At 52.4% G+C, this 17,225-nt stretch overlaps 1 protein-coding gene across 2 annotated transcripts; it reads left to right on the top strand.

Moving 5' to 3' along the window:
• The first annotated feature begins 3,182 nt into the window (after positions 1-3,182).
• On the top strand, positions 3,183-16,936 carry ADISSP (adipose secreted signaling protein). 2 transcript variants are annotated; one of them, XM_055432310.2, is made up of 6 exons: positions 3,213-3,351; positions 10,567-10,683; positions 12,488-12,630; positions 14,961-15,099; positions 15,917-16,039; positions 16,276-16,936. In XM_055432310.2, the coding sequence occupies exons 2-6, from the start codon at positions 10,635-10,637 to the stop codon at positions 16,374-16,376; spliced, it is 555 nt and encodes a 184-aa protein (XP_055288285.1). In that variant the 5' UTR covers positions 3,213-3,351; positions 10,567-10,634; the 3' UTR covers positions 16,377-16,936. The 2 variants fall into 2 exon arrangements, with proteins under 2 accessions (XP_088700096.1, XP_055288285.1); XM_088843970.1 differs by lacking the exon at positions 10,567-10,683 and having other exon boundaries at positions 3,183-3,351.
• Positions 16,937-17,225: the final 289 nt, after the last annotated feature.

Raw genomic sequence — 17,225 nt, 5'->3', positions numbered from 1 at the left:
TGCAATGCAGAGGACTCAGGTTCAATCCCTGGTCAGGGAAAGAGCCTACATGCTGAGGAGCAACTAAGCCTGGGAACCACAACTAGAGAGCCTGTACTCTGGAACAAAGATCCTATGGGCTGCAGCTAAGATCCAAGGCAGCAAAATAAATAATTCATGAAGTCCAGTCCACTTTCAAGGGAGAGGTACACATAGGTGTGAAAATCAAGAGGCAGGGATAACTGGGAGCTATTTTAGAAGCTCGTGACCATGAAGATGAAGAAACGATGAAAGGATAAAACCTAGAATAGTGTTATTTCTGAGAAAGCAGAAGACTTATTCTATTGTTGATGGACACCTGGGTGGTTTCCAGTTGGGGGCTATTACAAATGATGCTGCAACAAAGATTTGTATACATGTCTTTTGATGTGTAACCCAATAGAATTGCTGGGTCACAGGGTTGGCATTTATCAGCTCTATTAGATACTGCCAAGCAGTTTTCCATTGAGGTTATAACTGTTTAATTTTTATTAAAAAAGAATGAAGTACAGGGAATTCCCTGGCAGCCCAGTGGTTAGGACTCCAGGTTTTCACTGACAAGGGTGCAGCTTCAGTCCCTGCTTGGGGGAACTGAGATCCCACAAACTGGGCTGTACAGCCAAAAAAAGAAGGGGAAAAAAAATAATGGAGTCCAGAAAACCATGTGTTTGAAGCTGGAGTGGATGCTTTCCATATGCTCAATCTGTTCTCCTAACCTGGAGTTGCTCATAAATCCTCCCTTGCTGGCTCACCCTATTCTTGGTACACAGGCTGTTGGGCTTTGAGAGGGGGCAGCTGGGTACCTTCTACCCTGACTTCTTCCTGGCATGAAGAGTCTCATTTCCTCCTGGAGGCTTTCTGGAACCATCTGCACTTGCACTGTGGCTTTGGGGCCTTCCCTGGGAGCCTGTAATATCCCCAGGCATGGAGAGCTCTGTATTGCAGGTCCTCCCAACTGGCCAGTTAGCCAGACTGCCCAGTGCCTGGGAATGTGAGGAATGTTTGGCAGGGATAGGAGATCACAGTTCTTTTTGTCTTTTATCTCCCACCCTAAACTGTAAGTGCCTTTAACTCCAGAGCCTTGCATAGTAACTTGCTTGTCACATACACTTAGTAAATAGTTGTTGAAAGGAGGGGACAATTCAAAGTCCCAAGGGAAAGAAAAGAAATATGTCTGAAAGAGTCCATACCAGGGATGATTTTGAGAAGTTGACTAGAAAAATATAAAACAGGAAGGCCTTAACCTGGTCTTGAAGGGAGGGTAGTTTTGCCTATGAGAGGAGAGTGGGAAGGCCATTCCAGGTGGGAAGGTAGTATAAGGAGGGGATCATAAATTCAGATGTCTACATAGACCCAGAGGTAAAATAAATGTCAGAAAATAGGGACTGGTGAGGACTATGGTAAATTGAGGTGTCAGTCTTTGGTGCCAGGCTAGAATTGAATCCATGTTGTTCAATCAATAAGAGGAAGAGGAAGCAGAGAAGGAGGAAGAATTAGACTTTTTTTTCCAAGAGTTTAGTTTTTTTAAATTAATGTATGGCTGCATTGGGTCTTCCCTGCTGTGTGTAGGCTTTTAGTTGCCTTGAGCCAGGGTTACTAGTGGTGCAAGGGTTTCTCACTGCAGTGGCTTCTGTTGCTGCGGAGCAGCACAGACTCTAGGTGTGGGGGCTTCAGTAGTTGCAGCACCCAGGCTCAGTAGTTGTGACCCAGGCTCAGTTGCCTTGAGGCATGTGGAATCTTCCCAGACCAGGAATTGAACTGTGTCCCCTGCATTGGCATGTGAGTTCTTAACCACTGGACCACCAGGGAAGTCTGAATTAGAATTTTTTAAACCCCATATGAACTAAACAAAATACATCTATAGCTTACTCTGGGCACATCATCTGTCACCTTGAAGAATAGACATAGGACTGCAACTGAGGGGGGACAAGTGGGGCACATGGACTGGTGGAGTAAAGAGAAAGCATCTGGCAAGAGTGGCTGGGCTGAGATCAGAATGTGGAAATCTTCCCATGATCGGTCATCTCAAACACCAGAGTGTGCACGTTTCACATAAAATGATGCTAAGAAGTTTGAGGTTTTCCTGGACACTCCCAGAGCACAGAGCGCTTTGGAGCAGAGTAGGATTCACTGGACAGCTCAGAAAGATCTGTCAACAGTGTGTTAACCAGAGACCAGAAGATAGGTTAGGGGTCACAGGGATCGATCCAGCAGAGGGTAGGAGCCTTGGAGGCTCCCCAGAGGCAGTGACCGCGGTCTTTCTGAAAAGAAGCTGGCCTTCAGCCGCCCATACCATCTCTCTCCTAGTTACGTTGTTAGAAGGGTTCAATCCCCTCGGGTACTTTAGGGACCCTGTTCCAGCCAGCGAAATGGGGAGCGGGGGTGTTGTTTGTTCAAGGACCTGTAGGCGGAGCAGTGGCTAGAACCCTTAAAAATCCGAGGGCTACGTTTTTGCTCCGAAGGCTTTGTGCAGGTGCGCACCCTGGGGCGCAGAGCTAGGCGCATCCTTGACATTGCGACTGCCTCCATAGAGACAGCAGAGGCTGTGGTCCCCGGAGGCGCATGCAGAGGTTCTCCCAACCCCTACCCCGTGGGGCCTTCTTTGTTCTGACGCATTTCAGGGCCAGCCGGGCGCCCAGGATGTGTCTCTGATCTTCAAGGGGGCATTTCCTCCGAGGCAGAGCGATGAGACGGAAGAGGAAGATGCCGAAACCAGAGATCGCAGAGCGAGAATGGAGGGTTCTTCCGCTCCAGGACAGGACCCAGCGATACCCGTATCAACTGCCAGGCGGGCTTGGAAGCCTAGGGAAAAAGGCAAACTTCAGGTGCCCCACCTAGCCCTGAGCCCGACCTTACGGCCGCTCCAGGGGGCAGAACCCGAGGGACGCCCCTTCCGAGTTGGGCGGAGACGGAAAGTGCAAACCTCAACGCGCGCTGAGCCCACTCAAAGTTGCTTCTTCTTTCTCTGGTTTCTGAGTGATTCCGGTCTTTGGCTACAGCGAGCTCGAGAGTAACCTCATCGCGAGAACTTCTCGGGGCCTGGGGCGTGGGCTCTTACAGCGCAGCCTCAGGGTCTCCTGACGCAGAGGCGCATCGCCCGTTGGCGGTTCTCTGGCGCCCGCTTATTGGCCCGAAGCGCCCTCGCCCCACCCCCCCGTCGACCAATGGGCGTGGGGAGGGGCGTGCCCTGGCGGCGGGCGGCGGCGGCGCGGGGCTCTCTCCTGTTCGGCGTTGAGCCCCGGCTGCTGCCGCGGTCTCCAGAGCTGCCGCCTCAGCCGCTGCCGCCGCTGCGGTGGTCCCTGACCGTCGCGGCCTCAGGGTGCTCCCCGCACGGTGAGACTGCTCTTCTTCCTGCCACCTCCCAGTTTCATCCCGCTCACAGAGATCCCCTCCCAACCGAGCCACTGTTCTAGGTAGTCGGTGCCTGGGACCCCTCCGGCTGGGGCTGGAGCTGGAGGGCTCCGCTGTCGGGGCCGGGCCAGGGAGGACTCCTTGGCACCCGAGCTGGGGAGGTATTAGGCCCCAGGGCCGCAGGTGACCGTTAGGTGGTAGAGTTGAAGTGTTTTCCGCGGGGCGCTGTCGAGGGCACGTGTGACACAGTGAGGGTGGGGGCCTATGGGGTCAGCGCCGTCAGCAACTCCCAGCAACCCCTCCCCCCCATTGTCATCGCCTCGCTGGTGACCTTGGACGAGTAGTCTCTGAATCCCGCGTGGCTCGGCACCTTCAGGGAGGAGGGCAGTGATGTTGGGGAGTATGGGCTCGCGAAACTACTGCGTCAGCAGAGGTGATGGTGGGACAGGGAGGATTATCTCTGAGGGACAGAGCAGCCGCCTCGCAGCACGGGAGGGATGTGATTGAGGTGGGGGGGGCGGCGTCCAGACGCATTTGTCCCCTTAGAAGATGAGGATGGGATGGGGATGGAGGGTGGAGAGGGTACAGATTCATATACCCAGGCCCCTGATGTCTCTGGGAGCTTGGCGATTACCACCCCGTTGTCACAGAGCAGGAGGCCTTCGTTTAGGTTCTGGACCACTGTTTCTTTTAGTGAGCAGGGATCCTGGTGGACTGAGAAGGGGGACATTCAGTTGCTTTTCCTCTTGAATCTTGGCTTTGGGAAGTGTGGGTAAGGCGTTTCTCTGCCCAGGGAGCTGAAGCAGGTCAGAGGCAGCTGTGGCCCCCTGGACCTGGCCTCGCCTGGTGGGGCAATCAGTCTGGAGGCTAGAGATGTCTGAGCACCCTCAGGCTAGAGGGATTGTGGGGAGGAGATGCTGGGGAGAGAAAGGCAGCATTTCTTGGGGGAGACAAGAGGATGAGATGACACACGTGAGATGCCGGGGATCCTTTCCTCAGTTCAGCCCTGCTCCACCCATTTTTGAGAGAGAGAACACCCATACCTACCCTTGCAACTTTGGCCTGCTGGAGGAAGGAGGAAACTGAGTCACATCCAGACTGAGTTGCTGTAAAACTGCCACAGTCACTCCTGACCTCCAGCCTTGCCTTTCCAGGCCTTGTTCTAAGTATACAGGCCCTAGTGAGCTGGGGCTGGGCTGCTGTCTTGTTGCAGAGCACAGGCTCTAGGCACGTGGGCTTCAGTAGTTGTAGCACGAAGGCTCAGTAGCTGCTGCTTTCGGGCTGTATAGAGCGTGGGCTCAGTAGTTGTGCCTCACAGTTGCTCCTCAACAAGTGGGATCTTCCCTGACCAGGAATCAAACCTGTGTCTCCTGCATTGGCAGGCAGATTCTTTACCACTGAGCCACCAGGGATGCCCCATGCTTGAGCTTTGAGGAACAGCTTCTGTGGGACTGAGTGCTTAAGCCAGGACTGAGCGTCCATTCTAAAGGAGATCAGTCCTGGGTGTTCATTGGAAGGACTGATGCTAAAGCTGAAACTCCAATACTTTGGCCACCTCATGCAACGAGTTGACTCACTGGAAAAGAGTCTGATGCTAGGAGGGATTGGGGGTGGGAGGAGACGGGGACGACAGAGAATGAGATGGCTGGATGGCATCACCAACTCGATGGACATGAATTTGAGTGAGCTCCGGGAGTTGGTGATGGACAGGGAGGCCTGGCGTGCTGTGATTCATGGGGTCGCAAAGAGTCTGACACGACTGAGCGACTGAACTGAACTGAACTGAGCCCAGAGTTGGGGTGGGGAGGGTAGGAGATTGTACAGTTCCTGGCTCAGAAAATACTTGAACAGGTTGAGAATGGGAATTGAATGAATGAGAAATAAGGCCCCAAGAAGCGTGTCCCTAACCACAAAGCAGAGGACAAGCTGGGGCTGGTCCTGTGATGCCTGGGACTTGGGCGCTGCAGAGGGGTGCTGTGAGCATGCAGCTGTAGGGTATAGGGCAAGAGGGTGGAAGGTCCTGGAGCTCTACTTTGCCATGGACAGACTGTCTTTGGCTCCCTCTCCACCCTTGGGCGCCAAGTGTGGGACAGTCTGGAGTAGCAACTAGCACCCTGAGTGCATAGCAGGAATCTAGGGGACTGAGAACTCTGAGTTTCTGTGTAACTGTCTGTCTGCCCAGCTGCCATTTTCTTGTTTCTGTTCCTTATGCCAGAGGCACCAGTGGGCCTGGCTGAGCCCTACCCTGGGTAGGATAACCTTGAAGCAGCTTTTCTGTCTAAAGCTGAGAGGGACCTGAGCTGGGACCTCTCTGTTTCCCAGAGAGAAGGTTCCGACAGTTTCCCTGAGAGAGTAACTGATAGCTGAAGAAGTCCCCCAAGGCCCTTATTCCAGCTTCCCAACCCTCTGCATCCCATGACTCTCCGTGATACCACCTCTGACAGCTCATTTAAAGAGGGGGGTGTCTTTTTTTTTTTTTTTTTTGCTGGAATGGGGGCATTTCCCAGGATATATACTCTTCACATTTTCTTTATAAGTCCATCTGGTTGAGGGAGGTGGACAATGAGCTCCCAACAGTCTGCTCTCTGGCAATCCCTGGAGAACTTGCTGGCCTGGGAGTGGGGGAGAGGGAAGGCAGAATGATGGAAGGGAGAGGGAGGCCCTCAACCCTTGAGCTGTTTTCTGAGAAAGCTAGAGACTCTGGGGCCTGCCCTGAGGGCCATTCCTGACTGTCAGGATTGGCTTGAAGTGCTTCTTTGATGCTGAAATTGCTGTTGCTTCAGAAAGGAGTCCTTTGGGGGATTTGTTCTACAAAAGTGGGGGCAGAGTGGGGAGTGCTGTCATAGAGCTTCAGGCACCAGCTGCACCAGACCCACTGAGGAAGAGGCCATTGCTTATTTATTCCTGTGCTGCAGGTGAGGAAACTGAGGCACTGAGGCATGAAGTAACTTTGCCATGCAGCCTGAATTTAAGGGGCTCTGGAGCCCATGCTTTTGACAATGACCCTGCTGCCTCTTGGGGGCTGAGCTGCTTGGGCCACGATCAAGATTTGGCTGGCACAAGAGGAGGCCTGGGGCTTCAAGGGTGCCTGGTGTTTCTCTTTGGACACAGCTGGTGCAGGAAGAGGCCTGATGTCCTCTTCTCCCAATTCTAATGAAGAATTGTGAGTGGCTCAGGCAATGGCAAGCCACTCCAGTACTCTTGCCTAGAAAATCCCATGGATGGAGGAGCCTGGTAGGCTGCAGTCCGTGGGATCGCTAAGGGTCGGACACGACTGAGCGACTTCACTTTCACTTCCCTTTCACACATTGGAGAAGGAAATGGTAACCCACTCCAGTGTTCTTGCCTGGAGAATCCCAGGGACGGGGGAGCCTGGTGGGCTTCCGTCTACGGGGTCACACAGAGTCGGACACGACTGAAGTGACTCAGCAGCAGCAGCAGCAGCAGGGTCTGGCTCACAGGGGACAGCGACCAATGAGGCTTTCTGCTGGGAAAGGAGCTTTTCCAGCCTTCTCTGGGCCTTCTCATTCTCTGTTCTCAGTGCCCAAAGGTTACAAGGCAATGCCTGAGTGCTTGCTCTATACTGAGCTCTGGGTAGTGCAAGAGACACAGGTCCTGCCCTCAGTGACCTTCCATTTCAAGGTTGGTGGTAGCAGTGGGGAGGTAACAGCTGATTGTGGCCAGGCTAGAAGATGCCCTGTGGGAGGCACCACTCTGAGATATGGACGGGGAATGCCTTCCAGTGCAGGGGTTGCTAAGAGAGCAGCGTGGGGAGCCCTTCTTCTGAGAGCATCTGGGCCTTGATGTGGGCCTAAAGGGCCCACTGAGGCCCATTCTTGGGCTCCGTTTAGTTTGGTCATTCATTCATTTAATGAATATAAACCTAACACAGCTGCTCCCTGCCAGATGCTGGGCTGGGTGCTGGGGATACAGGGTTTGGCAAAAGCACAGTCGCTGCTTTTGTAAGGTGGGAGACAGAGATATTAAATGATCCCAGAAGTGAGGAAGGGCATTCTTTTTGAAGATTTTCAGGCTTATCCTGGAATCTGAGGGGGTGGGAATGGGTTGTGCTGCCTTGAAAAGGGTCCCCAGGCTGGGATGTGGATGGGAGAACAGAATTATTCCAGGCAGATGGCCTGGGTGAAGGCAGGCAGGCAGGCAACAGGCAGTGGACAGGGGAGGAAGACAGGTATGGGGCCCTGCATATAAGAACCCCAGGAACCTTTGCTCAGCAGCCACTGTTTCATCCATGCTTCCCAGGAAGTGTCCTGGGAAGGATTGCCATTTCCTACTCCAGGGGATCTTCCCAACCCAGGGGTCGAACCCGCATCTCCTAAGTCTCCTGCATTGGCAGGTGGATTCTTTACCAGTGCACCACCTGAGAAGCCCCAAAATTATGATTGTTGTTGTGTATTCACTAATCATGTCCAACTCTTTTATGACCCCGTGGACTGTAGCCCACCAGTTCCTCTGTCCATGGGATTTTCCAGGCAGGAATACTCAAGGGAGTTGCCATTTCTTTCTCCAGAGGATATTCCTGATCCAGGGACTGACCCAGAGTGCTGGCCTGGGGCTGTTCCTGCATTCCTGAGACTCTAGCTTTTCCCTTCCCTATACCTCCTGAGGCTTCCAATGGGGTGATCCTCATACCCAAGCTGTTTGCCCTGCCTTTGAGGTGCGGCTTGGGCCTGGGTGGGCTTTTGCATTGGGAAATGGGGAGGGAGGTAAGGCCTGCTCCCAGGGTAGCTCAGCACCTGAGGGGCCTTGAGGTCATGCCCTCCACGGGCCCAGCCCCAACTCTAAGGCCACTCCATGGTTTTTCTTCATTCTCTGGACCAGCAGAGGTCATTCATACATCACTCATCTCTAGTGTTTATCTCTGACAAATAAGGACACGTGCGTGCATGCGTGCTCAGTCAGTTGTGTCCAACTTTTTGCGACCCTATAGACTGTAGCCTGCCAGACTCCTCTGTCCATGGGATTCTCCAGGCAGGAATACTGGAGTGGGTTGCCATTTCCTCCTCCAGGGGAAATAAGGACATACTTCTCTACATAATCTAATTCCATTATCTCACCTAGCTGATCAACTCTTATTTCTTAATGTCATCTAAGATCCAGTCCTGTTTATTAACATTTCCCAATTATCTCCCAAATTCTTTTTTTATAGGTAGTTAGAAATGCCCTTCTACATATATTTTTCTTCTTGAAACTGACGTGGGAAAAACCAGGTCAGTTGTCCCATTGAGTATTCTGCCTTCTTAGTCTCTTTGTGTATTAATTTAGCACAGCAGTTGGCAAACTTTTACTGTGAAGGGCGAGATAGTAAATATTTTAGACTTTGCAGGCTATGTGACCTCTGTGGCAACTACTCAGAGTAGTTTTAATGTGTGTGCTCAGTCATGTCCGACTCTTTGCAACCCTGTGGACTGTAGCCTGCCAGACTCCTCTGTCCATGGAGTTTTTTTCCAAGTAAAAATACTGGAGTTGGTTGCCATTTTCTCCTCCAGGAGATCTTCCTGATCCAGGGATTGCTTTAGTGCAAAAGCAGTTTTAGGTGGCAGTCCAGTGGTTAGGACTTTGACTGCCCGGCTTTAATCCCTGGGTCAGGGAATTAAGATCCTGTAAGCCGTGAGGGCACAGCAAAACAAAGAAACAAATAAAAGCAATTTTCGACAACATGTAAACAAATGAGCACTTGGTTGTGTGCCAGTAAAACTTAACAAAAAAACAGGAAACAGTGGCAGCCTGACAGGCTGTAGTTGGCCCATCTTCTATCTAAAGTAACTTCCCTCTTTTATTAAAATTAGGTCACTTGTCTTGCAGAATATCTGGCCTTCTGGGTTTGTCTCCTTACTTTCTTGTGGAGTCATTTAATTGGTTCTGCTCGCAGGTTAGACATTTGGGGCACAACTGCCCTGTCAGCCGTGCTGTGACTTGGTGCCACTTCACATCAGTAGGCATACTTGTGCCCAGTGTCCCATTCTGAGTGAGAGGAGACTGACTCGTGCAAGACTGGCTCATGTCACTTCGCTTCATGGCAGACTCGTTCCCTTTAACCTGGGTCATCTGTCAGTGGTCCTTGTGCATCTGTGAGCATCCACACCTTCCTGGTTTAGCACCCACTGATTAGTGTTGCTTGCAACATTTGTTTTTGGTGGGGTTGCAGAATTATTTAGCATTCAGTCATTCCTTTGTTAAGGAAGAGCTATCCTTTAACCACCAGGGCAGTTTGGCTACAAGAAAGACCAAGAGACAGACTGAATTAGTTCTCTTTAAGATTGCCAATTTTCAGAGCAGAAAGTTAGGGTGTTGATATTGTCTGTCGGTAGTGACAAGGTTTGGATTTGTTTTGCTTTCTTCTTTTTTTCATAATCACTGTGAATGCTCTGATTTTGTATAGTTCCATCTGTAAACATCAGTTGCATAATATTCTCTTTGATGCTGAGATGGTCCCAGCCCAGTGTTTCAGAGCTGTGCTGCTTACACAGGCTTCCTGGGGATACTTCCCACTGCCTCTGCCCTGAGGCTGCCCTTGGGGAGCTAAACTGGAAGGGCTGCCAATCAAACCAGAGTCTGAACTGTGAGTTCTGATGGGTGGCAACCCTGTCATAGGTGCCTGTTCTGTATATGGCCCTGTTTGATCACCAGGAGGGAAAGCTCTAAGGACATGTCTTATTATATAGTCCCCCATATTTCACCCCCTCGAAGCATACTGTTAATTCTGACCTGGATTGACTTGTGCAGTGAGAATACTGTGACCTCTGGATGTATGATGGTACAACCTGTGTGTCTGGGCTGGGCCAACTCTTGGGTCACCAGTGCCAGAACTGGCTCCTGGAAAGTGCCAGGGAAGTCCCCTTCCTTTGCTGGCTGCCTCTTTCTACCAGCCTCAGGTCTGCTGGGCACTAGAGTTCTGGGCTAGTGCTTTGACACCCAGAAACTGCAGCTCAGTACATACTGGCCAGGCTGGGGTCAGCAGTGCATCAGGCAAGGGTGAGGGCTCTTGGCAAATGTGGAATGGGTGGAGAAGTAGGGGGCAAAAGCCCCCTCTGCTTAGGGGGTGCAGGTACCACTTGGGCTACTGAGAGCCACAGGGGTTTGGGTCCTTCCTAAAGGGAAACCCCTGCTCTCCCACCAGCCACAGGCTCATCAGTGGCCCTGACCCTTGCCCTGCCCTCCGCACTCCCCACCCATCAGGCTCCTGCTGGTGTCCCCGGAGCATGGGAGGCTGCTGAGCGTGACCGGTGGTGTCCGGCAGGAGCTGCATGTCTCACCCTGTGGCAGGGAGGGCGTCCATGGCTGCAGCCAACAAGGGTGAGTGCCTGCTTGGTCTGCTGGGGTTTGTCGAGTCTTATAGTGCACCCTGGTGGGAAGGGGTATTGTTGCATGTGGGATCTGCATTGGCTGTGTGTGTGTGTCTGAATGTGAGGTATGAATTATATTACATCAGTATTGTTGCATGTGGGATCTGCATTGGGGTGTGTGTGTGTGATCTGCGTTGGGGTGTGTGTCTGAATGTGAGGTATGTGTGTGCATGTGTGTGTGTGGTGCACCCTGGTGGGAAGGGGTATTGTTGCATGTGGGATCTGCTTTGGCTGTGTGTGTGTGTGTGTGGTGTGTGTGTGTGTGTGTGTGTGAATGTGAGGTATGAATTATATAACATCAGTATTGTTGCATGTGGGATCTGCGTTGGGGTGTGTGTGTGTCTATCTGTCTGAATGTGAGGGGGGTGTGTGTGTGTGTGGTATATGTGTATGTGTGGTGCACCCTGGTGGGAAGGGGTATTGTTGCATGTGGGATCTGCACTGGGGTGTGTGTGTGTGTGTGTGTGTGTCTGAATGTGAGGTATGAATTACATCAGTATTGTTGCATGTGGGATCTGTGTTGTGTGTGTGTGTGTGTATCTGTCTGAATGTGAGGGGTGTGTGTGTGTGTGTATCTGTCTGAATGTGAGGTATGAATTATATTACATCGGTAATTACACCATTGTTTGTGCTGGGGACGTCCAAGCCCTAGCAGGGAACCTTGGTGTGCTGACCTGTGGAGGTGTGCTGCCCTTGTGGCCCAATGTTCCAGCCTCCCTGTTCCACTGTGGAGGTTGTTAGTACAAGGGGCTTGGTGTGAGCACTGAGGCTCTGAAGTGGGTAGGGCTACAGCAGGTTGTGGAAAGGAATTGTTTCATTCAGAGTCCAGAAAGACTCATAGAAGGTTTTAGGTGAGGTAGGATATGAGGGTTAAATCTGAGGGACTCAGCAGGGAAATGTGGAAATGCCAGGTTGATCCCTTGGGCCTCCATTGAGTCTTCATTGTGTGCAAAAACCCAGGCAAGGACTGACCCAGGCCCTCACCAAGCTCCTACTAATCTGCCTGCCTTAACTCCCTGACTGCCTGGCCTTGGAAAACCTGACCCAGTGAGGGACAGCCGAGGGCCATGTGAGGAGTTAAGCGGAGGAAGGAAAGGTGTCTCTGGGAGGGGTCCTGGAGCTCCCCTGGGTTCTTCTTAGCTGCCAATCATCAGTAGTGATGTTTAGAGGAAGCTGCAGCCCCTTCTAGGAGGGCTGAGTGTAGTTTTTGACCCTCTTTGTTTCTCCGACCCCCAGGCAGGTCCCATAGAGCCCAAGCCCACTCCTGTCTCTGCTCTTCTCCCCTCTCAAGGGGGTCAGCAGGAGGGGTAGGCAGAGGGCCTCAGGACTGGCAGACCTAGAAGAGAAGGCCTGAGAGATGGGGAGCTAGGAAATGTGAAGGAGAGCACAGGGCAGGGTATCCTGAGCACTGGGGCTGAGTCCCGCACTGCCTGGGGTTTGGTTAGAGTCAAGACTGTCTCCTCCCTGTCAGCCCCATTCCCTCTAAGTAAAGGGTCATATTAGCTAATCCCTAAATCCCTCGATACCCTCTTTCAGGGTGTGCATTTTCTGTGGGAGGACTAAGCAGGCAGGGGCAGATAGGAGTCTCAAGCCTTATGATCTCCATTGTCCACTAGGATGTGGCCTAGCTCAGCAGTGGATGCTGACTGATATGAAGGGGCAGTCATAGGGGCAGGGCAGCGACGCGGTGGAGTAGTTTCCTGGGGCTAGGAGGAGGCAACAGCCCCTGGAGCCCTCTCCCACTCTCTCTGTAGGCAACAAGTCCAGAGTCCGGAGTATCCGCTTCGCAACAAGCCATGATGCAGAAAGCTCCCAGAGTCATGTCCATTTTGATGAGAAGCTGCATGACTCTGTGGTCATGGTCACCCAAGAGAGCGACAGCAGCTTTCTGGTCAAGGTATGTGCATACCTCCCCCACTTATAATCATCAACCTTATTCCCTCTACCTTCTCCCTGGCCTTGCCCAGCTTCCTGGGCCCATTCCATTTCCTCTAACCTGGCTCCATCTTTGTCCTTCCCTGGGCCTTGGTTTCCCCATCTGTAAAATGGGAAGTGTGAGACTGTGATGAGATGAGTGCACTTAGGATGTTAAAGGGGAGCGGAGCTGCTGTTATCATCAGCATCACCCCAGCCATTGCAATTGGAAGGCAGGTGTCCAGGCTTTGGTGTCACAGGCCTGGGTTCAGTTCTGGGCCTCCTATTTTGGCTCTGTGACCTTAGGCAGGTAACCTTGGTTCTCCTTCTCTGAAGTAGAGACAATTGACACCCCAAAGAGCTGGAAATGGAAGGGTGTATGAATGTGAGGCTAATTATATTGATAACACAGTTTGACTTTATTTACTCTGCTTTGCCACACCTCTGGCTGATTTAAGCTGTTTGTAGTAGTATTTATCACCCCCATGATTTTTCCTTCTCCCTCTCTTCTAGTGTCCATACCTTGTACACTCTTGGCTCCTCCAACTGCTGGGACACTGTTAGATCCCACATCCATTTGGGAGGGGCAGGAGGCATTCTTTGGAGGGGATGGATTGGAGGGAAACAGGGAGTGAGGCCTTAAGGTTGGACAGTACACCAGGCCTCCCATGTTGAGCCCTGGAAGGCATGGAGGTGAGCATGGTGGTTGGCGTCCGATCTATTGAGACCACCCTGAGGAGGGGCCCAGAGTCATAGCCATTTCTGCCCAAGTCTAAAACCCTTGCTCTTTCTCGAAGAGCTGACAGTTTCCCCAAAGGAGCAAACAGAATGAACCCAAACATTCAAAAATAGCTCCCTGCCTCCAATTGCAAAATCTATTCATGTCCATGGTAGAGAAAATTTGGAAGATAGAGAAAACTATAAAGAAATTTAAAAGTATTTGCAATCATACTATCCAGAAAAAACTACGGTTACTATTTTGATGTGTGTTATTCCAGTTTCTTTTCCAGCTTTCTTTCCAAAAATGAAAAGCTGGTATAACAGTGTACACACTGTGTTTTGGTTGCTTCTGTTGTGATCCATCTCCTGTTTGTCTCAGTAAATACTTTTCCATGAGATTTTACAACTGCCTGATATTCCACTATATCTGTCACTACTGATTTAGCTGGTTCCCTGTTCCTGGTGTTATAATTGTTTCTATTTTGTACTGTTATAAATAGGGCAGTGATGAGTTTTGATTTGTTTTTTTACATCTGAGTATTTCCCCAGGGAAATACTGCAAGTGGTACAGCTGGATCACTGGGTCACCATTGGCAGGTACAGCCAGAGAGCCCTCTTGAGAGGTGTGTCCTCTTTTAGCAGTGTGGGAGCCACAGGGACTGAGCTTTATCATGCAGTGACATCATCCTGATCCTACTGAAAGGCTAAATGCTCCCCCAAAGGACAGGGCCATCCATTTCCTGAAACTGAGCAGGAGAGCATGTGCCCTGTGAGCTGTGGATACAGCATGCACATTGCCCCTCCTGGACTGGCACTCCAGTCAGGCTACCTGCCCGACAGCTACCCTGGCCTGTGACCTGTCACACGACTGAGTTTCTGAGGATGGCAAAGCCATGTGTATGAACAACAGCAGTTTCCCAGGCCGTGAATCAGGGCTGTTGGACACAGTGAGCCTTTGAATGGGCAGGCATCCATGTTCATGTGCCAGCAGGGCAGGCTGGTTTCCAGGTTCCATGACTGGTGCCAGTCTTGTGGGCCAGCCCTGAACTGACAAAGCTCATCTAGTGTCTGTTTTTATGATTCTGACCCACCCTCCATCTTGTGCTATCTGTGTTGCCTGGTGGCCCCACCATGAGTGACTAGAGGACCAGTGTCCTTGGGCACATGCTGATAGGGTGGGCGCAAGTGGATAGCCTGTGTGGTGGGGTTTTGAGCCTTCCCTGTGGGACGTGGCTGGTGCCTTGCTGTGTGGCGGGAGTAGCCAAGAGGTCCAAGGAGGAGTATAGCTTGACCACACTGTGGCCTTCAGCCAGTCATTTCCTGGCTTTATTATCTATAGAATGGACCACCAAGGAACTTCAGGGCCCATGAGACAGATATGGGACAGGTGATAGGGGTGGGGTCCTTGGAGAAAGGGCCTGGAGCTGCCAGGCCAGGGGTGTGGACCAGCTAGAATGATGGAGGGAGTCAGAATCCCCTGGGATTGTCAAGGAAGCAAGTGGAGGGCCCACAGGATCATCAGTGGTACAACCTGGCCGGACCCTGGGGGAGACTAAGTGAAGGTACCTCCATCCCCTACCCCTCCTGCTACAGGTTGGCTTCCTGAAGATCCTGCACAGGTATGAGATTACCTTCACCCTACCCCCAGTGCACAGGCTGAGCAAGGACGTCCGAGAGGCACCTGTCCCCAGCCTGCACCTCAAGCTCCTCAGCATCATGCCCATCCCAGAAGGTGCGTCCCCTGCTTGGGGTGCTGGAAGCTTGCCCTCCTCCAGCAGAGCCTGGGTGTGAGTAGGAGTGATAGCATGGTTACTTCCTTCCCCCCATCGAGGGCTGATGGGTAGCTCAGAAACCAGGAGACATGATGCCTCTTTATGGGCCTGCTGTGTGGCAACTTGACAGGTCCCATGCCCCAGCCCTCACTCCTGGACAGAAGTCCGCGGGCTCACACAATTGACCTATGTCTGCTCACCACCTGATGGTTACTTCAGGGGGATGGTGGGAGCCCCTGAGGAACTGCTCTGGGCCTCTAGCCCTTCCTTTGCCAGGGGAAACCTACTGGAACCTCAGGAACTTTGGGCAACTACCTCCTAGCACCAACCAGACCTGAAGTTGCTTTTCCATACCCTGCCACCTTCAGCACCCCTCCTCCCAAAGGCTAGCAAATCAGTTTCACCATTTACAGAAACCCCATGTTCCCCCTACCTCCACTTCATGACTTTGCCCTTAAGTGGGTTGAGCAAGCCTCCTCAGGTCTTTGCCTCTTGCCACCTGATCTGCTCAATCTCTCCTCCTTCCCTCCCCCATCACCCTCTCTCCTTGCCTGTTTTTGGGGAATCCCACCTCTTGCAAACCAGAGTTTGACTTCTGGCCTACATGTAGAGCTCATTGAAGAACGGCAAGTTCCAGAGGCCTGTGTACCCAGCGCTGGGGGCAGGGGTGGGGGGAAGTTTGGGCCATCCTTGCTCCTCTAGAGGTCTTGGTGGTGGGTGGGGACCAGTGAGTGCTGGGGGGCAGGAGGCCACAGAGGTGCTGATCGCCCCGGGCAGGTTACAGCATCAAGTGTGAGTACTCAGCGCACAAGGAGGGCGTCCTCAAGGAGGAGATGCTGCTAGCCTGTGAAGGTGGCACCGACACCTGCGTGCGCGTGATGGTGCAGGCGCGCGTCATGGGTGAGAGCTTGAGGCCCGGGTCTGGCTAGAGGAGGGAGGCACCAGCTTGGCTACAAGGAGTTTCCATCCTCCTTGAGTCTGAAAAAGGGATCCTTGTTTTGGCCCATTCCCAGTCTCCTTGGTGGTTGCCTTTCTCCCCGTCCTCTAGCAGAGCTGGGAGGGAAGGTAGAGGAGTCCCTTGGAGTAGGTGGGGCCAGGATCCAACCTGACATCCTGACTTGTCACCTGTCTTGCAGACCGACACCACGGCACACCCATGCTGCTAGATGGTGTCAAGTGCGTGGGTGCTGAGCTAGAATACGACTCAGAGCACAGTGACTGGCACGGCTTCGACTGAGGCCCTCGGCCCCACCTGCCTTGGGGCCCCTCAGCCTTAAACTCAACCTCATCTCCCCAAATGCTGCGTGATGGTGTGGCTTCCTCACCCTTCCCCAGGGTGGGTGTGGAGGTGAAGGGTCCAAGGGCCTCTAAGCTAGAGCCTTGCCCACGCCTCTCACCTTTGTGCCACCTCCCTGCCTCCCCAGCACCTTCTTCTCCCACTTTCTCCTGTGTACCTCAACCTCCTGCTGGAAGAAATGGATTGAGCCCCCGAGGAGGCTATCTGAGGAGGGCCAAGGGAAGGCCTGGGGTGGGTTGTACCCACCCCCACCCCAAGCCATAGGGCTCTAGTCAGAGCCTAGGAGAGGAGGGAGCTGGCTCTGTGGTGGAGCTGCCCCGTTACTACTGCTGCTGTCTCGCTTTAGCCACCTCTCTTGTCTACTCCCTTTTATCCACTGCTGTCCATGATAAGGAGGAGGGAGATGCAGTTCCCAATCCCTACCCCCTAGGTCTGTGTTGTTTTTAAATGACTGGTTGGGATAAAATCCTGAAGAAATAAAACTTCCAGTGGATACCAGAGGCCAGCAGGGTTTTTGTTCTACAGGGCCCTGAGAATGCCCAGTCCTTGCACATGGGCCAAGGAACAGTTTTGGTACTTACTCTTTTTGGAAGCAGGGTTACTTTGTGGTATTGTAGCACCTAACCCCCAAAAAGGTATGTGTGGGTGGTGACATTTTAGGCCTGCCAAGATGAGAATCTGCACGGGGAGGGGCCTCCCACCCAGGTCACAGAGAGGTCTTGTGGAGTGGGGTGTTCAGTTTGGGAGGCTTGACCAGAGACAGCAGCACTCCTTTCCAGTCAGTTCCGA

The sequence above is a fragment of the Moschus berezovskii genome, chromosome 15 (assembly GCF_049115385.1).
Source record: "Moschus berezovskii isolate FMDL1 chromosome 15, NW_MosBer_1.0, whole genome shotgun sequence".
NCBI lineage: Eukaryota > Metazoa > Chordata > Mammalia > Artiodactyla > Moschidae > Moschus > Moschus berezovskii.
This window is presented reverse-complemented; position numbering and strand designations above follow the sequence as displayed.

Excerpts from the sequence above, each read along its gene's own strand:
- ADISSP (XM_088843970.1), top strand. The coding sequence starts at position 3,183 with ATGGGCGTGGGGAGGGGCGTGCCCTGGCGGCGGGCGGCGGCGGCGCGG. Across the intron at positions 3,352-12,487 it reads CTCAGGGTGCTCCCCGCACG|GCAACAAGTCCAGAGTCCGG; the intron begins GTGAGACTGCTC and ends CTCTCTCTGTAG. Across the intron at positions 16,040-16,275 it reads GGTGCAGGCGCGCGTCATGG|ACCGACACCACGGCACACCC; the intron begins GTGAGAGCTTGA and ends CCTGTCTTGCAG.